We start from the raw sequence: 26,414 nt of genomic DNA on the forward strand, positions 1-26,414 counted from the left end.
AATGTGAAGCATCTAAACAGCCAATTGGGGCAAAAATATTAATATCTTAATTACTTCTCTGAAAAAGTCAGCAACAGGCAGCAACATAAAGCAACAGGTCAAATGATTAATCGCGATTAATACAAAATAAAAGTGTTTATGTAATATATGTGTGTGTACTGTGTATATTTATTATGTATATATAAATACACACACATACAGTATATATTTGGAAAATATAAATAATTTTTATTATACATAAATATATTTAATATACAAATATAACATAATTTTCCTAAATATATACATGCATGTGCGTGTATTTATATATGCATAATAATATGTATATATATATATATATTGAATGCGATGAATCACGATTAATCGTTTGACAGCACTAATATATATACTTATGATAGAAAATGTAATAATTTTGTCATAAACCTGTTGCTTTACGTTGCTGACTTTTTCAGAGAAGTAATTAATATATTAAATCTAATATTATTAAATCTGTTTAGATGCTTCACATTCAACAAATTACACATTATAGGAAAAATTGACTTCATTCTCCAAATTACTGACTTCGAAACCACCATAGAGACTGTGATTAGAGACATCCATAATCAGACTCAGATTAAGATTTCTGCTTGTGCATCAGAAAACTGCTTTTTCATGGTTTCTAAGGGCTGCCTTCCACCGTCTCTGACTCATAACTGTATTTATGGAGACCGAATGACTGATCTTTGGCTCCTTGCTCGTATATCTCCTCCTCACCTCCTCTATCCATCCTCGCCTGTCCTTAGCTTGAGGGAATCAAGTTTACCAGGCGTAACCATAGTTTCCATCAAAATACCATATTTACTGCAGGATGGCCAACATGAAGACACCCTTGCAACTGTTTAGCAGTATTGTGTTTTTTCAAGCATCCATACTGTTGTGCACAAGCGTGTGTTAGTTAAATATTTTTAGCTTGTAATTATAATGCTGCAACATGCTGTGAAACGGATGGGGAGAAGCGTTTTAATTTTGTATTCATTAATGTTTATTTTGTGTTTTTGTTGCAGCTCCAGCTTGGGTTTAATGAAGTAGTTGCAAAGACTTCTAAACACCCACAGGAGGGCAGTGTTTCTTAAAATTTGCCCAGGGTTCGGCACAGACATGACCTTGAAGCAAGACTGGGAGTGAGCTGATGATGCATTTGAGCTCTTACATTCATTCACAGACAGTTATGCACTGTTCTCTGGTTTTTAAATTTCTGCATATATAAATCACTGTAAGAAAAAAGACTGACAGAAACTGTCCCCGAGGCAGGACCCTTTCAAAAGGTACTAATATGTACATTTAAAATCTCCAACAGACTTTAATTTCTTTTAAAACAAGAATTGATCAGGTGGTTTTGGTTTTTATGCAGTAAGTTTGATAAGATTTTACCAGAAAATGTTTTAGAATTTTTTATCACATTAATATCTTGTGTATCTTTTTGTTTGGTTTTCATTGTTTTTGTATTAAACAAACATAACAAATGTATCTTTTAAGGTACTATAATACATCCATGTGGGGTAAATATTTAAATAAATGTGTACCATTTCAAAGTACATTCAATATAATATTTTTATATTTTATATTTTTATAACATTGAAATATTTGGGCAATGAAAGATAAAAAATTAAAGAAATTAATACTTTTATAAAACAAGGATGCATTACGTTGATCAAAAGTGACAGTATTCTAGATTTCTATTTTTAAATCAATTTAGTTTTTTTGGAATTTCATTCAGACTTTAATATTTTATATTAATCAAAGAAAAAAACATTCCACAAAAATATTATATTTTTATTTATAATTTTAAAATATATATTAAAATAGAAAAAAATATTTTAAATTGTAATAATACCAACAATATTACTGTTTTTACTGTAATTTGGTGAGCAAACGAGACTTCTTTCAAAAACATTAGAAAATCGTAGTTATTCCAAACCTTTGACTGGAAGCGTCTGTAAATATTTCTTATTATTGCACTCCATCACGTATCATTTAATTTTTCTTCTCTGATGACATCATTTTGGGTTAGGGTTATATGGCTAACATTGTTTGACAGGATTGTTGATCAAGGACAAACGGCGCTGATCCAGGAACAAGGTTTTTAGCAGAGGATGAATCGTGAGCTTACAGATGCGATCAGCTTTAGATAACACCACTGTGCATTACTTCCAGCCCCCTCTTGCAAAGTGTCCCGCCCCGCTGCCTCTGTGCTCCCGTGAGCTTCACACTTCATTTGTACGGAAACCTCTCAGCGGCAGCAAATACTTCACAAGCACTGCCAGCATAAATCATCAGGCCCGACAAGCCCGTCTGCAACCTTCAGACAGCCGTGGGACACTAAGGGTCTCTATTTTCAGTTGTCCCGCAGGTTTCACCCTGTTAAAGACATCGGGGCATTGTCCTTGGCACACCTCCAGCCAAACTGGGACAGCGCTATGCAGATTTGATTGCTTGTGAAGTGATTTGGAGCAACCAGGGGCTTAACTGTATGAGAAATGACTGACCCTCACAACACGCTGTGAAACCAGAAGCGTCCTATTTCACCCGGAGAGAACGATAGGAAATGATGCGTAAATCAGTCTTGCTTAAAGAAAGACAGTGAGGTGTTCGGGGAAAAGACTTCTGTTCAGTTCTTGCACTCAAAAAAAGAAAAACGTTCAATAAAATGACTAACTTCCTAGCAATTAAATTAAGGATTTTCAAAAGAAAAAATGGATTTGAACAGATTTGTTATAGTCTTGAGTGAACAAAAGTAAACATTTAAATAATCTGCCTACCTAATGCAATGAAATTAAAACACATACATTTTTATTTTATTTATTATTTTACCAAAGACTGACATTTATTTTATCTGGCATACAACAATAAAAAAAAAGTACAATAATAAAAAAAATAACCATTTTATTTATTTATTCATTTTTATTTTAAATAAAGTAAAATTATGTAAACTGTTTAAGTACATGATCTGAATTAAATATTTTTTTTTTAATTCATGCAATAAATTATGACTTAAAATAGAAATCTAATATATAAATAAATATAAGAAATAACTCCTCACCTTTTGGTGAAAACGCACCTTTTTGAGATCAAAATAGGTCACCTATGAGGTTTGTGTAGATCCAATGAGAAAGTGTTTTTGGTGGTGGTGGTGGTGGTGGGGGGGTCTTTTTACAGTACCATTAGTACCAATTCATATCTGTACCCGCTTGCAGTCAACCACTTTTAAACAAAAGCCAATCACAGGCATCTCTGTTGAAAGCAGTGGCCAGTCAGAGGTGTTTTCTGTAGGTTAATTAGAAGAATCCCCTCTGAACTCTGAGTTTGCAGAGTTCTACACGCCTGCAGATCTACTTAATATAATCAGAGAGAGACAAAACGTATACACACGGTGTAAATAAGAGATTGATTGTGTAGTTAGTCATTGATTTATCAGCAGTTTTCACGTGAGTAAGCTTGGTCAGTTGTGCTATAATATATGTTTCTCTAGAATCTCTACATAATCCATTGACAAGTTTGTTTGTCTAAGAGGACCGAACGTCCACATATACTGTTTCAAGAGTGACAAACGCAAGTGTAAAAAATTACTTGAGTGAATCCACTAAATTGTTCCATCCGTCACTGCTATGATTGACAGTGATAACTATCTATCTGACAAACCGGTCAAAAATAGACCTGTGCATTAAGTGATGCAGAGCAACAAAACTACAACAGCAACAAGTCTGTGTTGGCTGAATATATTTAGTAGCTTCTACACTTAAAACACTCTTTTTGATGTGTCCTTTTTAAGGCAATGTTTAAAAAAAATGTAGTTTTTAAAATAAATCTTAAAATATTTAATGCATTATTATTTAATTATGCTTGCTATACCACTTCCGTACAGTACTAAGATTTGTTAAAATCACCATTTTTTAATAAATTCAAAATCAAGACCTGAAAACTAGGGAGTGGAAATGGCAACTGAGCTATTGAGGGATCCTCTGCTGCCATCTACTGGATATAATGGTCATTTCATGCAATTGTCCTCTCAAAAGTATGCTTTTGGCACATTTTTTCGTCATCTCCATGAATGAAAAGTGAATTTTTAAAGTGAATTTTACTGAACAACTGTAAAGTTAAGAAATAATAATGCTTTTAAATATTGTATAAGTGTTTAAAAAAACACTGTGTGTGTGTGTGTGTGTGTGTGTGTGTGTGGGGGGGGGGGGGTGTTGCGCGACTTTGTCACCTTTTTCACCCATGATGCGTTTGCATCCCTGTATATATATATATATATATATATGTGTGTGTGTGTGTGTGTGTGTGTATTTTGAATTCATATAGATTCATATGGATTCAGTAAACATTTTACAAATCAAAACCGACTTTAAGCAATTAAATTACAGTATGTTGTGACAAAATTCAAGAATTTAATTCGATTTAACAAGTCAAATGGTTTCGTCCCTCCAAAATAATGAGGCAGTATGGCTTTTTTGTGAGGTAATCTCACAATTACCCGTTTTAGTTTTTTACTCTGTGACAGAAAAACAATCATTAATTTATTTTATTTATATAGAAATCATAAGATCCATTTATCAGCAGCCGCTCTGAGTTTTGTCTTAAAAAGGCCAGAGATGATGTTCCTAATTCTTAGATCGTCTCAGTGTTGTTTGATACGGAAAGACCATCAGTAGTTCTTGCTCTCTCTTCGTACTTGTTTATTTTCACTTATAACCATCAGGCAACGTGCCGACCCACGAATGAAAACAGAATCTGAGAACTTCTATCAATTAGGCCTGATAAAGATGATAGAGCATTGAGCAAAATGTTCATTTTCAAAAGGAAACACACGTGTTTTGTCTTAAAACAATGTAATAGTGTCGAACTCTCTCTAAGTAGCACTAAATAAGCCCATTGAGTCGTTTCCTGGCTGAGGTGATCCAAACCAAACATTGATCCAAGCTGAACTTATGGATGTTTGCGTTCATTGATAGGGCCGTTTAAAGACCCTCAGTGTAGGTTTAGACAAACAGCTGGCAATGTGTTTGAACAGCTCACAGCATTAACCGATCCGTTTCATCTGACACATTAACGGGCATTAATCATCACGCGCTGCATAATGGAGCATTTGTCTGTCTTGAAGTGTATGTTATGAAAGTCTGCGGTGGAAATTCAGAATAGAGTCAGGAAAAGTGACAGGAAATCATATAAAATCTCATGGAGATTTGGACCTACATATTCTGGCAAGATATGCACAGATAAGGCCCGTTCAACAAACTGACTCGAAGACGTTTAAACATCGCTGTGCTCTTCAAGTTAAAGTAGCGTTGCACAGAGCCGAAAATCTCAGATTTTCATCAGAGCTGTTCAGAAAGCCCTATTTATTTTCAGCCTGTATGACGGGGAAGTGTAATGTAAAATGCAGACCAGAATGAAATATCTTTCAGTCTTTGGAAAGATTAAGAAGTGCAAACTCATAAAACCCACAGGAGGCCGACAGACAGCGGCAGTACAACTTTAGTTCTGTTCAGTTTAATTCAGTTTAGATCAATTTAGTTCAACAGAGCTGCTGGCAAATGTCATTTCTACAGTAAAAATAGCAGATGTTTCATGTTTTCATTTCCAGTCAGTTCAGCTGTGTTAAGTTCAATTTGGTTCTGCTCAGTTAAATTCACTTCAGTTCAGCAAAGCTGAGATCAGTTTTAGTGCCAACTCACTACCGATGACCTTGTTCAGTTCAGTTAAATTCAGTTCTGTTTACTTCAGTTCAGTGAGTTCGGTTCAGTTTAGTGTCAATTCAGTAAACTCATGGCTAAATGTCATTTCTAAATGTTCTCTTTTTATATTTAGTTCAGTTCAGTTCGATTCAGTTTGGTATTTCCCTTACTGAATTCAGTCCAAGATGGTTCAGTTCAGTTTTATGAAGTTCAACAAAACTGTTGGCAAATGTCATTTCTAAATGTAGCAGATGTTTCTTGTTTTCATTTGCAGTCAGTTCAATTTTTTTCTGTTCAGTTGCATTCAATTCAGTTCACTTCATTTCAGCTCAGTTCACTTCAATTTTAGTGTCAATTCAATTCTGTTTTGACTTCAGTTTGGCTTAGTTAAATGAAGTTTGGTTCAGTTTTGTGTCGATTCAGTTCAGTAAACTATTGATGGCTGAATGCCATTTCTAAATTTTCCTCTGTTTTTATTTCTATTTAGTTCAGGTCAGCTAAATTCAGTTTGGTTCAGTTTATATTAATTCAGCTAAGTTCAATTACATTTTGAACAGTTCAGTTCAGCTCAGCCAATATTATTTCCTTTAAATTGTTCAGTTTATTTCATTTAAGATCAGTTTAGTTAAGTTCAACAAAAGCAGATGTTTAGTCTGTTCAGCTGTTAAGTTAAATTGTGTTCAGTTCAATTCTGTTCACTTCATTTAGATTGTGTTCAGATTCATTTCCGTCTAATCAGTAAAGCTGTCGTTAGCAATTTCATTTGTAAAATAATTTTTTGTTTTTGTGTATAATAAATTAATTTCAGTTAAATTTGATTCAACTTGAAGTTCAGTTAAAAGTTCAGCTGTCTTCAGCTTAGTTTAATTAAGTCTCTTCTGTTCAATATGGTTGAGTTAAGTTTGGTGTAAATTCTATTCAACGAAACTGCTGATGGCTAAATGTCTTTTTTTAATGTAGCAGAATTTTTCCATTTTTATTTCCGTTCTGTTTAATTTAAGCTATGTTCATTTCAGTTTCATTCGATTCATTGTAGTTCAGCTAAGTTTAGTTGTCTCAAACTGAATTTAGCTTAGCTCAGTCTCCTCTGTTCAGTTCAGTAAGGTTGCTCTCAGTTGAGTTGAGTTCAGCTCACTTCAGCTTATTTATTAGCTGCTGAACAGCATTTCTAAATGTAACAGATTGTGGACGTGTTTAAGTAACCATGACTCAAATACAGACATTTAATGAAGTACTTCCTTGATGATTAGCTCTCTTTGTTGGTCGTGGGAGTTTTCCAGTGCAGCCATATATATAATACAGACTGTCAAACCAGCAGCGCCTGAGGTTGTTATTTAACTAGAGCTCAGTGAAACAGCAGTGAAAGTAGTTTTTCTTGCTCCCCTTGGTGCTTCCAACACGAGTTCATGTTTTCTAGGAAGCACCTGCTCTTGAGGTGTTGAGTCAATCACGATCGCAAGACTTTTTATTTTTGAAAATGGGTTGAAAGTAAATTTACAGTTATTTGTTTTATATGCTTGTTTACTATTTGGTTTATATCATTAACTGTTTTGTGCATAGTGCCATTAGAAAAGGACAAATTCATGTGTTGGTGATAAATATGCAATTTTTAAAACATTTTTTTTTTTTTTTTTACAAAATCATTGAAAACTAATTTGATCTGTTCTTTCCTTAAGCGGTTGATTCATGCATTAAGTTTCTTTACCAGATTGCACATTTGTGTTTATCAAACTGCTTATTTCAACAGTACTACATATGGTCAATGTAATCATCATATTTCCCCAATTACTGAAAAACAGTGAGTTATAACAAAAAGCCATTTTTATTCTCAAAGACAAATGATACAATCATCAGAAATGCTCAAAAATCTCACAATTTTTTTTACTGGATTGTTAGTCCCATACAAACAGGTTAAAGTTTCACAAACTCTATGGATGAAACATTGTCGAAAACAAATGAGATAATGCGTTCTCCCGTTGTTTACAAACCAAGGATTGTGTTCAATCAAAATAATGCATATTTCGATAGCAGGATTTCCAGGGTTTCAAATACGAAACACTGTAGTTAACAGTACAGAAATGACAATAATGGAGCGCAAAAGACGTCGCGGAAGCAAATGTGTTAATTTGACCTTGCATACTTGCAAATAAGGAGAAGCCCAAAACTCTCTGTATGTCTGTGATAATGACTGAAATCTCAATGCTTTTTTTTTATGTATAGAATGAATATAAATAGTCTCATGGAAGGAATCTCTGCTATTGACCCATAAAACCGACTCTTGCAAGGGTACTACATATAACAGGGTCAATGAAAAACATAGTCCATAGCCCAAAAGCATATAAATATTTGGCCCTGTGACATGTTTGATTAAGACAGACCAATGTTGTTCTTGTATTATCAGGCATATTGAAGCAATTAAACATGGATTCATACAAAGTTAACAGTGCAGAGGTTCTTTACATTTGCAGTTACCTGCTTGCAGCTTTTTGTAAACATTCTGTAAACATAAACGCTCTCCTCACTACCAGAAGACACCACGGTAAAAGAAAAGGCTAAATCAAACAGTGGGGCAGTTAAGAACAGCAGTGTAAGTGTTGTTATTGTTACCGAACTCAAAGAAATGGAGTTTAATACTGTACAGAAGAAATGACCAGGGTGGTACACACACACACAGGCTTGTTTTAAGCTCATATGAGTTGTTTCTGCCATGACCTTTGATTTCAAATGGAGATGCAATTCATTTTGGGTGATTTTCTCAAAACTGATCGCAAAAAACAAAGGAAAAAATAATCATCAGATTATATTTTGCATGAAGTTTAGGACCACGTTTGGTATTTGTTCAGGATTTGTGGCATTTTTTATAATTATTATTTACTGTAAGATGAATAAAATGCATATTTAGTAAACTAAATTTAATTAATTTAATTTATTGGACCAAAATTAAAGATTATCCTTACAATGCGTTTCAATATAATTTGGACAACAATTTTTCACATTAAAGTAGTTTTTCTGAATTAAAAAAAAAAAATGTAATTTTGAAAACCAGATTTATTTTATTCACGCTAAATGTAACTTCTTAAGTAAAATATAACCCGGACATTCATTTGTGTTTTTGATTTTGCCATTTAGGCTTCATTTGTTTTACATCCCTTTAAAAGGAGAAGTGCTTTGTTTTAAACACAAATAGAAATAAAAAGACAAGGGCGCTGCCAGCAGCCTATTAACTTACATTTGGACAAACATTCTATCAAGTACCACTTGGTGTTGAATCCAAAAACATACACATTATTCTTCAAAGACGCCAACTACAAAGTGTAAAGAAAATTGCATTATTACAAACATCATTGGTAACATATTTGCAGGAGTTCTCATGTCAGTGATAATTTCATCCCAACTCATCATGGATTGCTGACCAATAAATAAATTCTAGAAATGGAGATGATAAACTCTTCCGGTAAACATCCATTGTGTAATTTAGGCTACTGAATTTGATTGTCCGTTCAGTAAAATGTCTTGCAGCCCAAAGATTCTGTTGTCTAACATGCCAGTAATATCAAAGTACTTGATTATATTGTACCTCAAGAACATTAGCACACAGCAAAGAGACATTTCTGAGTTTGATTGTTGTAGTACAGTTTGCATAGTATTTAACTAACCTACAAAGTGCAGTTAACCATCCAGTTATAGAACAGAAGGCTGACGATTGTATTGGTTTCATATCTGCACAAGAGACGGAATCTGCTCGTTTTAGGATTGCAAGTGCATGCGTGAGATTTGATCATGTCTGTATCTGAAGATGCAAAGGTTTAGGCCACTGCTGCAAGAGTTTGGTCGTTCTTGTAGTCACCGAAAACATTAAATAAAACATAAATCTAAAATAAATTAACTAGATAAACATTGGATACCAAAATCAAACAAGTGGAGAGTGCAGCACGTCAACTCTCGTAACATATCTTTGTACATTTATTGATCGTTTGTGTTATAGATGTTACTTGCTCAGATGTACTCAGTCTATTGATGTTTTAATGCTTAATATGAATCATTTCTGACTGAGAAAAATAAGAAAAATCCACAAACGTTTAAGTGTGGATATAGTCTTACAATGAAATGTCCTTCCTTCATTGCTTACGTATCATTGGATTTTCTTTTTGGTTGCTTTGCAATAACAATAATAATAATAACAAATCATTTAAATTACAAAACGAGTAAATATTTCATTAAGTTATTAATAGATGTCCCAAAAATAATATTCAAACATCTTAAATTTTGTCCCTCTAAACACATTGCATAATTTAAAGTTTATATGGCTTATATTGCTTCTCGAATCAGTACCGTTTGCTACCATTTCATACATAAATTAAAATAATCAGAGGGAGTTTCAAATAGCTGACTTCTAGCACGCATAAATAATAAAAAAAACAATTGCTTTCAGTGTTAAGAAATGCTAAATTATACCGAGTTAGTATAAAAATATTCTGCGCCAATAGTGTGGATGCATTCCTATTGCAATGAAAGTTTACTCGAGGACAGAAAAAGGGATAGTTCATCCAAAAACGTTCTGGCATCGTTTACTCTTAAACATACGTAGGTCTGTTCTTTGCACAAAGCTATTGAATGAGCTCACAAGTCATATGGACCACTTTGTTGGTGCTTTTTGGAGTTTAAAAGCCCTAAACACCAGGATTTCGGAGCATGACAGTGACGGTACGCTTGTGTTGTATCTAAATGTGCAGCATCAGCATTGTGCTAAACACCTCCTTTTGTGTTCTGCAGAAGAAAGAAAGTCATGCGGGTTTGGAACGACACGAAGGTGAATGTTTTTTCATTTTTGGCTGAACTATTCCTTTAAATTCAGTGACTTGCATGTGTTGCATCACTGATGAAGTGGAATGTCAGATGAATTAGACTAAAGGTGCGTTCACATTTACCATTGCTTTGCGAAATTTCGCTTAAATATTGCTAATATGATCGTACCTTAATGCCGTAAATCATTCCCTGTAAGGGTCATCTGTTTTATAGAATTAAAAACATCAGTGTAGTCATAAAAATACACTGCAACCATTCAATATTGTACCAGTGAGTACCAATGAGTTTGTGCTTCAAATCCGATGATTCTTTCATGCATTTATCTCTCGCTCTCTGTCTTTAAGGCTAACAGTGCTGCTTTGAGGTCTCCTTCGACCAGACCGTCTCAATATGGTCTCCAAACGGACTCGTCCATCCTGCCGCTGGAGTTGAGAACGGTTGGCGAGCTGCTGTGGCTGCCGTCCGCCTCGCCTCCGTCCGTCTGATTGGGCAGGTTGGGGTTGATGAGGCTGCTGCCGGTGGACGCGCTAGTGCAAGGCGGCAGCATCCTGGAGGGGGATCGATCTCCACCCGGCACCATTGAGAACTGGTACGACCCAGACGAGGGGCCGTAGTAGAGGTACGGCGTGCTGCTGGTCTGGAAGGGCCCGCTTTGGTTCTGGGTGGATCCGGGGTACGGCGGAGGCAGGTAGGTGTGGTAGTGGGTGGTGGTGGACATGCCCAGAGACATGCCCGAGGTGACCGGCGTAGGGGTGTACGTGAAGGTCGCAGGATAGTGCATTCTGGGACTGGGGAAACGGGAATCTGTGAGTGAGGACAGACCGGGAAATTGACGTTCAAACTGTCGCGGGTCGGCCGAGAACGGACTGAGATCCGATGTACCTGGTGGAGAGAAAAGAGCAGTTTTTTTAGTGATATTTAAATCAAGAAAATATTTTAAGCATGTCTTTTTTTTGTAGTGTGGTCCAAAAGTCTAGGTGCACTATAGTGAAAATGCCTTTTTTGTGCATTTTTATATTTTTTTATACTTTTCAGTACAATTTCTGTTATATAATTTATTTATATAATCAGAGCATTTATATTGTATTACAAAATCAGTAAAATTTGGTTAAAAAGGTACAACATAATGATTGTTACAGTACAACATAATGTTAATTTTACTCATTGTTTTTGTATCCGATAAATGCTCTGATTATATAAATCAATGATATAATCTGATATTTATAGATTTGTAAAGCTTTCATTGTGCAAATGAACAATTGTGCAGTTTAACTTTGTTTTACTCATCTGTCACGTTGAAAAAGTGCAAAATCTGACATTTTCATTTTGCATTTTCTTTGTATCTATTTTTTTAATCCTAAAAAAAGTTACATAATATATTACATCATTTATTGCCAGACTTTTGGGCCCCATTGCGTATAACATTCAGATCAGTTCATGAAAATAAATTAGTTTCAAAATTGATTCATTAGTATATTTCAGTCTATGTGGGTTATTTATACTGTCATATTTTTTGTTAAATATTTATTTGTGCTAATTGCTATTTTCAACTCAGTTTTATTTATTTATTAGCTCGCCTGTGACACCCTACATTGTTTTTCTACTAGATGCATGCTCTGAATATAAAAATAATGACTGTGAATACTTTAAATTATGAGTAGCTTGAGTTTCAAAGTAGCTTCGTCCACATCATTTGAGACTGAAATGAATAAAGGAACACTGTTAAATCAGACAGAAGAGGGCGCTGTCAAATTAATTTGCATACAGCTCAACCTAACTAGCCTGTCAACACAAAACTTCCCTTTATAAACTGAAAAGAAGCTTGTGAAGAATGAAGTGCATGCAACTTTATCTGCATTTATCTTCCAAATAACGAATGTGAAAAATAACGGAAGTAAATATGAAGAGGCTCCCCCAAACAATTTGATTAGAGTGAAAACAAGCCACGAAATGACAGTTCAAAGTGCAAGAAAAAAGTTCATATTGTTGCTCGTTGATCCAGAAGTGTCTGTTTGTGACTCCACATGAACAGATTCTCTTTACAAGCTCAGTCTGAGGAATTTTAATCAAGGAAATTGCAATAAATATTAACCGACCGACAAGAGAAACTGGCTCATCTCGCATGTCAGCGGTTTAATTACATAAACTTGAATTAAATGTTTATTTGCAACCTGAATTACACAATACTTGGGTTGATTCTAGGTCTAGATGAAGACTAACGCTGCAAAAATGTCACCGGGCCATAAAAGATCAATATGCAAACAAACTGACAAAAGGCGCTGACGTGCTGCTGAGAGATTGTGAGTTTCGCTTCTGGCTGTTTGTTTCTTCAGCGCCGTTTGCTGAAGGTTGTCTGGAGGTTTGTATGCGAACGTGCAAAAACATGCATCCTCACATTTATATGAATATCAAAGAGAAATGTGGGAATAAACTGGGAGCGCACATGGAAACGCTTAGAGGGAAAAACAGTTTCCACAGGATGCATAATGAGCAGTCTCAGATGTGGTGGCATGTCTGCGATTAGCCAAAGAGAAGGGCCGATCCTCTCTCTTAGAACCACAAGATGTTTTTAAATTATAAACCACTAATGGACTGTGACTCCCAGAACCCCAGGAGAGAGAATCCCAGAGGAACATCTTATCACTCTGTATTCATCATGATCTGCTTTTCAAATGGAGCCGCCTGCTAAATTAAAGGCTATAAACAAACAATCCCAAACTCCTCTCCTCTTTTCCTTTCCTTTCCATTCCATTTCCCCTTTCTTTTCCTTTTCTGTCTCTCAAACAAATCCAAACTCTTTTCTCTTCCTTTCTATTTCCCCTTCTGTGACCTTTCCCATTTCAGTTACATATTTTATTTCCTTTACTTCACACAAAGTAAAATCTTTTCTTTCCTCTCTATTGCCTTTTTCCCCATTCTCACTTTTCTTTACTTCATACAAACCCAAAATCTTTTCCTTTCCTCTTTCTTTTGCTATTATGTTACTTCAGTGAAACCATTTCTGTTTCCGTTTTCTGGTCCAATTTCCATTTTCTTCAAACCAACCAAAATTATTCTCCATTTCCCTTTTATCTAAAACTCTTTTACCTTTCCTGATCATTTCCCTTTTTCTTTCCTTTACTTCAGACAAACTAAAACTCCTTTTCCTTTCCATTTCCCCTTTCCTAACCTTTCCCAGGTTATTTTACCCTTTTCTTTCCTTTACTTCAAACAAACTGAAGTCTTTTCCTTCCCATTTCTTACCATATAATTTCCACTTCTCTTCCCTTTTCCATTTTCCTTTTCTTTCCTTCACTTCAAACAAAGGCTCTGATCTAATCACATCTCATTCTTCCTCTCACCCTGTTGCTGAGGTAAAGTATTTATTTTATGCCGATAAATCCAGCGGCGTTTTTCCCGTCAGCTGGTTGAGGAGCGGTCGCGTGTCGTCCATGAGCGCCGCTTTATGAGCGACAGTTCGGCAAACTTTACAGAACATGTGTGGCCAATTATGAGCAGATTGTCTCTCCACATTATCAACTCTTGACATTTCAAACCAAACAAAAAAGACACTTCAGGGAGACAGTGCAGAAGAGAGGAGACCCAAGTCACATTTCCAAAACAATGACAGAAATTCACATATACAACCTTCAATCACCATTAAACATCGCTCCTCGCTGCAGACATTCAGGAGAACGAACCCATTATGCTATCAGCTCTTGCCAGACCCTTTTTGGCTAAACTTAATATAACATCAATCACTTTGTATTACAGGGATGATGTGGTCTAGTAGCAGAAGCTCAAGGCTAGAAACCAAGAGGAGCATGATGGCTCAAGCTGTGACCTATCATCAGTGTGATCTTGCGACCTTTGACCTCAGGTTGCTTCAGAGTTGCCTGCTACAAGACCGCCTGCTTACTTTAAGAGCACCTTAAGAGGTAGGGAAGCCAAGATGTATCATGGTGTTTTGGGGTCAGTCATTTTTTTTAAAGAAATTAATACTTTTATTCACCAAGGATGCATTAAACTGATCAAAACAATAACAGTAAAGACATTTATAGTGTTACAAAATATTTCTATTTTGGTTCTTTTTAACTTTGTTCATCAACATATCACAGTTTCTCAAAAATATGAAGCAGCACAACTGTTTTCAACATTGATGATAATCAGAAATGTTTCTTGAGCAGCAAATCAGTATATTAAATTGATTTCTGAAGGATCACATGACACTGAAGACTGGAGTAATGATGCTGAAAATTCAGCATTGCATCATATAGAACAATTATTTTAAATTGTAATAATATTTCACAATATTACTGTGTTTTACTGTATTTTTGATCAAATAAATGAAGCCTTGATGAACAGAAGAGACTTCATTCAAAATCATGGTACTGCTAAAGTAGTTATTTGTAAAGGTAATCGTTTGGTACCATTATATATTTCAAAATGCCATGGTTTTATGGACATACAACATGGTATTTTTTTAAATACCATAACACATTACGGTATATATCAAAGTGCCATGTTTTGTGGATATGTACCTTGATATCTTTAGATTTACATTTACTCATTTGGCAGATGTCTTTATCCAAAACCACTTTATATCAGGGTATACATTTGATCTGTATATGCAATCTGTGTTATTGCATATATCAAATTACTGAGATATTCAGACTTGATACCATCAGTGAGTCCACCAAACATGCTTTTAAACCAGCCTCCTTAAACAGACTTTCACAAACAGGAAAATCACAGTTCTTGATGGTCCTCAAGTGTCGTGTGATCCCGCTCAGATAATTCATCGCTCTCTGTGTAATATTATGCATGCCTACATTTGCCTCGTTATCAGTCGCCAGGTCTCTGACTGAAAGGTGTAACACGAGCCCACGCTTGAGAAGAATAGCCACGCAAGCAGCTGCAGAGGGTGCGATGCGTTCGGGACGTGTCTTCTCGAGACCGAGCCATTCAGCGGCGCTCCGAGGAAGAATAGGGGGCGTTAGGACCAAGAGGTGCGTGTGTCTCTTTGAGGAAAGAACAAAGGCTGAAATCTCCAAGATGAAAGCCGGGTGAAATCTAAACTAATCAAACCCAACGAGGCAGCTGGCCGGGGTTCAAAAAGCAGCCACACCAAGAAGTCATTTAAACTTTCACATTCGTTCCAGGCTCAAAGAAAACAGTTAGGGTGGGGAGCCAAGAGAAAGAAAAAAAAAAGTTCAAAAACCAACCTGGCGGAGAGTCAAACAGGTGTATTAAAGAAAACATCCATGCTGTGTGTTTGTTTCATAACGAACCCCAAAGGGCGGGTGGACCGCAATCTGGTGCCTATTTCATTAATAAAGACACGGTCACAGCCAGCTCTTCCAAGGGTTTGGACTCGAGAGCTTTTGGGTAGTTGACGAGAATTGCTTTTGGAAGGCCCATCTAAAACTATTTTAAACAACATTCTTTTGTAATTATTGTTCATGCAACCGTTATGAACTCATGTGAATTTAAATGCTATGTGGTCACACTACAGGTCATTTAAAATGATCTAGTATTAATATTCTCTTAATATTAAATTATGCATGAAATATATAATAAATTATTGTGCACGCATAATATAATATGTGTGTGTGTGTGTGTGTGTGTGTGTGTATGTATGTATGTGTATATATATATATATATATATATTAAACTTGTGCATGCATCTGTTGTTTATTTGAATTTGTGAAATTGTTATAAATTCAGTAACTGATCATTATTTCTTTATCTCTTTAATATATTTTTATATATATTTTATTTATACTATTTTCACTATTATACTTGTTTTCACTCAATAATTTTAAATGCAATATTTGCGCATTTTAAAAATGCATTTGTTTTATTTATATATATATATATATATATATATATATATATATATAATATTGAGTGTGTGTGTATATATATATATATATATATATATATATGAAATTAATATAAATGAAAATAAAGTAGTATAAATTAAAAAAAATATTTAATGTTTTTTAAATGATATTTTTATAATATATATTATTTTATATAAATGCTCAATATTGAGCTCATATAAAGTGAAATACTATTTGCAATATTTTAGAAATGTGTTACAATGCATGATCATTTAAAATAAATACGAAAATAAAATTGTATAAATAAAATAACATAAAAGAGATAAAGAAATGGTGATCAGTTGCAGAAGTTATGACATAAAATTTCCTGCATTCAAATCAATTCTATTAGAAAATCCAATGGACATGTTATGTACCGACTCCCCGTTTACCTTTTGAGGTTTGTGAGTCAGAAACTCTAGTCTGTTTTATTGTTCCTTTTCAAGGCATTTCAAAAGAGAGTTGAGTTCAAAGACTCCATCGGAGAGGACGGGGGTTAGGGGAGATATTCTTTCAAATGCTCTCTATTTTAAAAGGTGCTATTGCTTGGAAGACATTTGCCCACGGGCGACACAACAAATGCTTACAAAGCAGAAAGTTAACGCTGGAAAAATGCTTTGATTCGACTTCAGCAGGGAAAGAAGTGAATGAGTGTTTGAACAAATGTTCACAGCTAACCCGATCAGCTAAGAAAGTAAATACAGGCACGTTGAGACACTCCATTTCCCACATTTCTGAAATGAGTGGTTGGCAGAGAAAGCAATATGGGCCAGAGGAGAATTTTATTGCTCAGAGGTTGCTCTTTTATAGCTCAGTTGTGATTCATGTGGAGTCAACAAGTAAAAAACTCACTTTACTTCTGTAATCCCACATCTGTCTGAGTGAAACAGGATGCTCAATGTATAAAAAGTAGGGCGGTTCATCTGTAATTGTTTGGGTAAAAAAAATGAGTCTCTATATGACAGATGATTGCTGAACAGCCTGAAAAATGTGATTTCAACTTGAATTTAGATATTAATTTTGATTCAAAAATTCATGAAATACCTAAAAAGAAACTTTAGGAAATATAGGAAAATTATACAAAAAATTTAGGAAAAAAAAAAAAATACTTGGAAAAATAGAAATAGATAACATGTTTTTGAAAGAGGTCTCTTATGCTCACCAAGACTGCATTTATTTGATCAAGAATACAGTAAAAACAGTAATAAGTTTGGGGTAAGATAAAAAAAAAAAACATTTATAATGTTACAAAAGATTTATCTTTCAAATAAATGCTGTTATTGATCAAATAATCGTGAACAAAATATAATGAGCTGTTTTCAGCATTGGTAATAAGAACCATTTTTAATAATTGAGTTGTAATAATTGATAATAAGTGAGTAGCAAATCATCATATTACAATGATTTCTGAAGGATCATGTGACACAAGAATAAGTTTCATTTTTTTTTTTTTTATAAAAAACGGTTAACATTTTTTTTATATATATAATTTTTTCCCAAACGTTTGGCCAGTAGTGCATAAAATGAATGTGGATTTGATCATGGGAGAACTTGTTGAGAGTTTGAGTTTATATTGATGCAAATCTGAGCACAGTTTGAGACATTGTCTGAAGCATTTGAGATAATAGAGCTCTTGTCTGTGATTTGTCTTTCTGTAAGGTGTTGGTTTACCTGAGAGGCGTCTTGGCACGTCGCTGATGGTGGGTAGGCCCGTGGCGCGGGTGGAGGACAGCGGGGTGGTGGAGTGGATGGAGGGAGATGTCATTTGGCTCAGGTAAGGAGTATAGGGCTGCTCGTAGGACCAGGGCGGGGAGGACTGCGCCTGCCGCGGATCTGTGAGGATGATAAATGAGACGACCCCAGTCAACATCTGCACAACAGCATCCTCAAAGATGTGTTTGGGTGTGAGTGTAGCCTCTTCTCTCAGGACCACAGCAGTGCTTTTAAAGCTCAGTGATGTTTACAACAGTGACCTCAAATATGAACGGTATCACATACCACCACTTTTTTGTGAAAGCTGTCAGGAACATGTTGGGTTATGTTTCGCTCTAAAAGCAAAAGAAAAAATGTTGTGTTTTGCAGATTTAGTTTTTTTGTTTAGCAAATTAAAAGAAAATTAATTATATTTTTATATCCATTAAGATGTTTTGAATTATGATATCTTTGACATATATACACAATTGAAAAAAAAAAAAAAAATATATATATATATATATATATATACAATTGAAGTAAATTTATTAAAGTAAATTTTAAAAATAAATAAATAAATAAATACGATGCATTACAGGGAGAGGGTTGTGTTTAATTGTCATGAAAATAATGAAGCAAAATAAATAAAAGTTATGTTTTGCAGAATTTTTATGTTTTGCAAATTAAAAGAAAATTAATTCTGTTTTTAAGACCCTTAAGATGTTTTGCATTATGATATCTTTGACATTGTTTAATTGTCATGAAAATAATGTGACAATTAAAAAAAATTGTCTTTATGCACAACATAAAATTGCTTTTGAGATTCACCCTCAGAAGAGTCCTTCCTGGTAATCCATATTTTAAGACTCGTTGTGCACACAAAGTGGGTGACCTTTCTTTTTATAACAATATGGAGACCGAGACAGAGCAGACTAGTATAAAAGGCCGTGGTATGTAAATATCGTAATCACATTCAGAGCCAAGAACGGTTTCCTGTTTGCTTTCTACAGTATTCTAGTAAACACAGCGTCCGCTCTGACAGGAGAGGGACTGGAGACGCTCCAAGAGAATGGCAAACATTATGCAAACTTTAAAGCTGAGCACATATGAGACTAAAAAAAAGCCCATGCTCCAATATGCCAAAAGTGAAGCAGGAACTAATGAAAATATTTGGTCAAATGTAATGGAATTAAAGCAATAGTTCACCCAGAAATGAAAATCTGTCATTATTTACTCGTTCCAAACCCGTAAGCTGTTATTTTTTCCGTGGAACAAAAAAGGAGGAATCTTCATCAGTCTTCACCAGAACCTGGTCTGCACCAAGTTGAATGAGATTTGACGATATTTAGGTCTGTTCTTCACTTGACCTTCATATGATTTCTGAAGACTTGAATATAGTGAATGGACTGATGTGTTTCTGTCCTTCACAGACATGGTTTGAAGATGAGGAGAAGCACAAAGATTCGTCAAAACCTCTTTTGTGTTCCATTAAATATACTTAGGTATGGATTGAAATGAGGGTGAGTAAACAATGAGTTTACATTTTTGGGTGAACTATCCCTTTAAGGTGTTGTAAGCAGCCAGACCCAAACAAAGATAATGCCTCATTCCCGTAAAAGCAGACAAAAGGATTTGGCACATCCATCAGTATCTCCTGTTTAAATCTGATCGACGTGACACCATTTCTATTTCTTGCATCATATTTCTATTTCTTGCTTCAATAAATCAGGCCTCTTACATAAACCTACCTGTTCTTCAAATACTGATGTTTGTACAGTACATAAACCACAGCGATTCTCCATTAAAGGTCATGGCTGACAGCCAGAGAGGCTGAAATAGTTGCGTTGAAGGGAAAATGCCTGGGACGGTTTACCTGAGATCTGAGTTTGCCCCTGCGGATTGAAGGAGTTCGGCGTGGCGTTGAGAGACGGCCGGGGACTCTGGGTTTGCACGGCAACTCTCATGGTGGTCTGGCGTAAACGCTCTAACTCGCTCAGGCGCTCGGAGAACAGCGGCGGTTTAGGGGGGTCTTCCAGTTTCTGTCTGTGTCCTACCGAACAATATTAGACAGAAATTGCAGTTAATACACCTACTGCTCGATTCTGACCAACTTTAAAGGGATAGTTCTCTCAAAAATGAACATTCTGGCATCATTTACACACCCTCATCTTTTTTCTGAGAAAGAGATATTATGCAAAATGTTCAAGCTGCACTTTCTATAGTGAATGGGAAAGAAATAAAGAATTCTCTGTTTTATAATGTCATATGATTGTTTTGTGTGACGAATAGATGCAAATGAGCCATATAGATTAATAACACCTTTAATTTTGGACACAGATCTATTGCATGGTCTCAGAACGCTTGCAAATAAAGGACTATTTTTATGGCAATTTGTGGTGTTTTTATCACTTTTGGTCAGTGTTTACTATCACTGCATGCAAAAGATTAGTTTCTAGATTCCCGAAAGTTCTTAAAATGACATTAGAGGGAATACATTTTGACAGAACTGTCATTTTTGGGCACATTTCACACTTTGAGGTTTTTTGCAAAATGTTCTAGCTGCTCTTTCTATACAATGAAAGTGAATGGGAAAGTAGCACTAAAAACACTATAAAACAACCAAAAAGCAACTTAAAATTCAGGCACAAATCTATTGTATGGTTTCAGATCACTTGCAATAAAGCACAAAAGTCATATGGAGCATTTTCACGGTACTTTTATGGCGTTTGTTTGTGACTGTATAGAAAAGATCAGTTTGTGGATTCTCCAAAATATCCTGAGATGACATTAGGGGGAATAACTTAAGACAGAAGTGTCATTTTTGGGTGAATTCGCTCTCGTTGTTGTTTCACACCTGTTTGATTTTTCTTTTTCTGGGTAATACAACAAATGTTCATGCTGTTCTTTTTAATTCAATGAAAGTGATATGATGAACGATGCCAAGCTCCAAAAAGACAATTTTTATCCTATACTTATTCTTCTTTTATCAAGTCTTTTGAAGTCATATGACAGCTTTGCGTGATGAAGAGATAACAATGAGGTTTCAGAGCTCAAATAACAACCAGTGTTGGGGAAAGTTCAGGGGCGTAGCCATCATTTCAAAAGTGGGGGGGACGGAATGTCTAGTGTTATACCTGTTTTTTTTGTTGTTGTTGTTTTTTTTTTTTTTTTTATTAACCCTTGTCTAATTGACAGGTTTTATTTTTAATCATACCTTTTTGCTTAATATGCTTTATGATTATATTATTATATATGATTATAAAACAGAAGGAAAGAAAGAGAGAAAAAAGAAAGAAAGAAAGAAATACAACAGCTTGTCACTGGGACAGTACGCTTAAAAGCACATCTTTGTACCTTATTTACCCCAAAAATTTTCATAGTTGTACATTACGGTACATATTGGTACCTTTTTGAGTATAAGTTACAAAGATGTTCTTATGAGGGTACTATTGTTTACATATTTCAGATTGTATTTTATGTGTGTTGTATGTAGAGTACATGGCACACAGTAATGGATACTTGCACATTCACATTCTTCTTTATTCTGTTCTGTTCTATTATACATTAGTCTGATTAGTCTATGTTTTTTTTTTTTTTTTCTCTGACGCTTTTATCCAAAGCGACTTACAATTGCTATATATGTCAGAGGTCGCACGCCTCTGGAGCAACTAGGGGTTAAGTGTCTTGCTCAGGGACACATTGGTGTCTCACAGATCTCTCACACCAAAGGCATGTGTCTTATCCACTGCGCCATCACCACCAATGTTAAAAGAAATATCTTATCATAGACAATGCTGTAAATAATCTTTACCTCTGAAGCGTCACTGAAACTTTCTGCCTCATTCCCTCTCAACTCTGAATTCACTTCTGCCTCTGTCTATAGCAAATAAAGTAGTGTTTGAAACATCTACATACAGGGAATAGTGACATACAGAAGAAAATAACACATTAAGTACACTGCTGGACAATAACCAATAATTTGTATCCTAAATTATTTTTAACACTTTAGAATGATAAACACATATTCACTATTAACTATGACTTTTGCCTCAATAAACTCTTCATTTACTGCTTATTAATAGCTTGTAAGGTAGTTGTTGTAGTTAAGTTTAGGATTATGGGATGCAGAATATGGTCATGAAGAATACAGAATTAATATGTTCTTAAGTGCTAATAAACAACCAATATGCAAGCTAATAATTACCTACTGTAGTTAAAAATGAGAGCTGATAAGTTGTTCATCATACTAATGTTATTTTTTATTTTTCTATATTTGACTAATTATGTGTTTTCTATGATTGGTCCATATATAATCCTACAAACGCTTGCGTATTAATATATTTTATACCATGTAAAACCAGCCAGGTGTTAAAAGCCACTCTATCAGTTCTTCTCACCTGTGAAGTGTGTTTTTCTTGCGTGTCGTCCTGATTCTGCCCTAACAAACCTAGGCTGACTGTTTCTTGTTCATTCTTGACAACACATAAAAAAGTAAAATTAGTGCAATAATGACAGAGCAGCCCTAAATGAAGATCGGTCCTGTATCAGATCAGTGCTTGCATACTTGATTGAAATACATCATGTAGAATTGGCAGAGTGTCACAATGCTGCAAACGCTGTAAAATCTCAGTTCAACATTATCTTTATTCTTATTTGAAGGGTTCTAATAATATACATACGTGTTAAAATAAAAGACGTTACAAAAGAGTTACGGAAAAATACACTGAAAATAAATAAGTGCATGTTTGTCCAGGCAGCTTTTTTTTCATATAATGAACATCAAAACTTGCTAATTATTTAACAAGATCAATAGGCAGAGTCACTCAACATTGTGCAACACTATTCGGATACCACATGACAACTTACGCTGCTTGACTTTTTCGTAAAAAAGGAGTGAAGAGTTTCTTGCCGCTTTGAACTCATCGCGACCTCTAATGAATGATGCATACAGCGCGAGCCTGGGCATGTCGTGACGTCACAAACTGAGTGACTGATTGCCATGGAAACGTAAACGTCATGTATATCTTGTCTCTTTGAATTTTAAATCATTCTGCATTTATATACATTGCTCCATTAAAACCTCAACATATCGAGAACACAACTGTCCAATGAAAAATTGCGGGGGACGAATTTACTTTTTATAAAAAGTGGGGGGGACACGTCCCCCGCGTCCCCCGCGTAATCTACGCCCCTGGGAAAGTTACTATTAAAAGTAATGCATTACAATATTGCGTTATTCCCTAAAAAAGTAACTAATTACGTTACTTAGCTACTTTTTATGGAAAGTAATGAGCAGGGCTTGATTGTTTTTAATACAAGAAGTTATAGCAAATGTAAAAGCCCTTTCACACCAAAAAGTGTAATGAATAAACCTCAGACTGAAGGAAAAGTAAATGCACGTCTGTAAAGTAGAACGCAGGAGAAGAAGGTTCACTCTTCAGCAATAAAAAACAATGAAGCACAAATGTTAGTTTATCTAAAGTCATTTTTGCTCATTAGTATGATTGAACTGGATCATCAAAGGTCAGCAGAGACATCGGTTAATAAACTGGGATTAGATACATTTGTGTTGTTTAACATATTTAATTATTGCAGGTTTGCGTCATATTCTGAGTTTACATTTCACTGTTTTAATTCATTTTGATGAATACTATATCTGTTTTTTGCGAGTGGGATGAATTAATGCACATTCACATTTAGTCTCGAACTACAGTAACAGCATGCTCACACAGCGCACTGTCAGTCAATAAATGGGAAAAAAAGTAACTCAGATATTTTCTTGTAAATTAAAAAGTAATGCGTTACTTTACTAGTTACTTGAAAAAAGTAATATCATTACGTAACTCGCGTTACTTGTAATGCGTTACCCCCAACACTAATAACAACTTATATTTGAACACAAACCAATCGTATGGCTTCATAACAAGTAATATTGATTATATTCATGACACTTTCATGGTGGTTTTGTTACTTTTGGTCAGTTTCACCGTATGGAAAAGATCAGTTTGTAGATTCCCCAAAATATTCTACAATGACATTTTAATGATGACAGAAGTGTCATTTCTTTGGGTGAACTACACTCTTAAAGGGACAATTCAGCAAATAATGAATATTCAGGCATCCTCTACACACCCTCACCTTGGTTGAAACCTGATTCAAATAGTCATTACTCATTGAAGTGTAATGAGATTTGAGATCTACAGCTGAAGGCAAGATTCAAATTATAGTCTGTTTCACCCAAAAAGCTAATGCATGACTTCAGGAGACATGAAATATAGCACACAGGTTGTATAAAATACTTTTATGATACCATTATCATAAATATTACGGTAAATGCACAGAAAACATGTTTCAAACAACACGATGACTGAAGTTTCATATATGGGCGAACTGTCCCTTTAATGGCCAACCAAACAATTAAACCTCGTTATTTACCAAACAGCACAGCAAAACAAATGAGCAGACCAGTATGTGGGTCAGATGCATCAGCGATCTCTGGGTCTCTAATCGCAGAGATCTCAGTTTTCACAATAGCGACTGGCGCACAAAAGGAGGGGAAGTAAATCGACTTTCTACCTGCCCGTGCATGCCGTTGTTTTACACCGTGGCGCGGATCCAAAAGAATTCACAGTCAAATTACACAACTGCTTTATTTCCCTATTATTCCTATCATGCTTGAAACTATGTCTGTGAGTCATGACAAAAGCATGACCCGCCAATGTTTATTCATTCATTTCCCATAAAAGAGGACAGACTCAGTCCTCTATCCTGCAATAAAGAGTACGAGTCACGCCATGCCCCCGCGTCCACCCCCTTCCCCATCACGTGAACCACTCTTTCCAGTCCATACGTAGCTCAGCATCTCCACTAAAGAACCTGATTTCATTGGAACCGCACTGTTGTGTCAATACTCGAGAAGAATATGTTAAAGAGGGACTTTGTGAGTCTTTTTTCCGTGCTTGTCTGTCTCGCCCCGGTCGGTTGCTCTGAATGGCTGTAAAGTAAATATCACACAGAAGAAAAGAGAAACTCCTGCAAAAGCTTGGCCGCTCTCCAGTCGATTCGAGCCAGAGCTACCTCCAATCTTGCAAAACCTGATTGTGCTCTGGAGTTCGCTTGAGCAAACACTCATTCACAGACGAATGTCGAGCACTTTGCGTTGAGAGCGTGAGTAATTCCCTGAAAGTGTTCCCTCTCCCTGTACGGTATTAAAGAAGCACAATCAATACTGCAGCTGTTGAAAAAGGGAACCGGTTTCATTTTGTTTAAGATGAATACGGCCCCTGTGTGAGTGTGCATGAAGGTGAGCTGCTCACAAATTATCTGCCGCATTACAAGTGATGTGAGACAGAATCTGCCGACATTTTCACCAAATTTAAGTGGTTGAATAATATATACTGCCATGGGATAAAAAAAAAAAAACAATGACTTTTTATCTCACGATCTGCCTTTTTTTCCCCCACAATTCTGAAAAAAAAGCCAGAATTGCAGGATACAAATTCGAAATTGCAAAAAAAAAAAAAAAAATTGCAATAACCGAGATGCGAGATGAAAACTAGATTATAGAGGGAAAAAAGTCAGAACTCTGAGATTTTAATTCGTAATTCTCAGATTTGTGAGTTTAAATATTACAGTTCTGACTTGCATAAATTCGGAATTGCAAGATGTTAACTCATAATTCTGTCTTTTTTCTCACAATTCTGAAAAAAAAACCCTGAAAATTTTGGAAATTTGGAAGTGCAAAGAAAAAATAAAAGAATAGTCCCAATAACCAAGATGCGAGATGAAAACTAGAATATAGAGAAAAAAGTCAGAAATGTGAGATTTAAACTCGTAATTCTGACTTTTTTTAATCAGAATTGTGTTTAAATCTTACAGACATTAACCCGTAATTGCAAAAAAAGAAAAGAAAGAAAACAAAAGAAAAGAAGAATAGGGAATTTAAGGAAAAAAGTCAGAATTCTCAGTTTATGTTAGGGATGTACGATATTGGATTTTTGCCAATTTCCGATATGCCGATATTTTTCAACTGATTTTAGCCTGATGCCGATATATTTCCTTTTGTTTGGAAACAACACCAAGTCTCTCCTGTGCAGAAATTATAAGCAAAATATTTTTAATTTTGGTTAGTTTTTAACAAGAACTTATTTGTTAGAATTAAATAAACAATAATGAAGGTTTTTTGACAGTACATTGAAGCTTTGAAACTAACTATAAATAAACTATATATCAATCGCTGTATTTTTTCCCCCAGAAAGATGCAGTGTTAACCCTAACATTTTATTTTAAGATTTAACATTTGTAAATGGTCTAAAGCAAAAGAGTTGTAAAAGTTCTG

At 35.1% G+C, this 26,414-nt stretch overlaps 1 protein-coding gene across 1 annotated transcript; it reads right to left on the reverse strand.

Annotated features, from left to right (window-relative positions):
* Window positions 1–7,519: 7,519 nt before the first annotated feature.
* Window positions 7,520–24,898, reverse strand: LOC306886780 (runt-related transcription factor 2-like; the record flags this gene model as incomplete). Its single annotated transcript, XM_079444086.1, has 4 exons — window positions 7,520–11,402; window positions 18,056–18,217; window positions 19,950–20,126; window positions 24,832–24,898. 4 exons carry the CDS (start codon window positions 24,896–24,898, stop codon window positions 10,906–10,908), a joined length of 903 nt encoding a protein of 300 aa, XP_079300212.1. The 3' UTR covers window positions 7,520–10,905.
* Between the last annotated feature and the right edge of the window lie 1,516 nt (window positions 24,899–26,414).

This window comes from Barbus barbus, assembly GCF_936440315.1.
Source record: "Barbus barbus genome assembly, chromosome: 20".
Classification (NCBI taxonomy): Eukaryota; Metazoa; Chordata; class Actinopteri; order Cypriniformes; family Cyprinidae; genus Barbus; species Barbus barbus.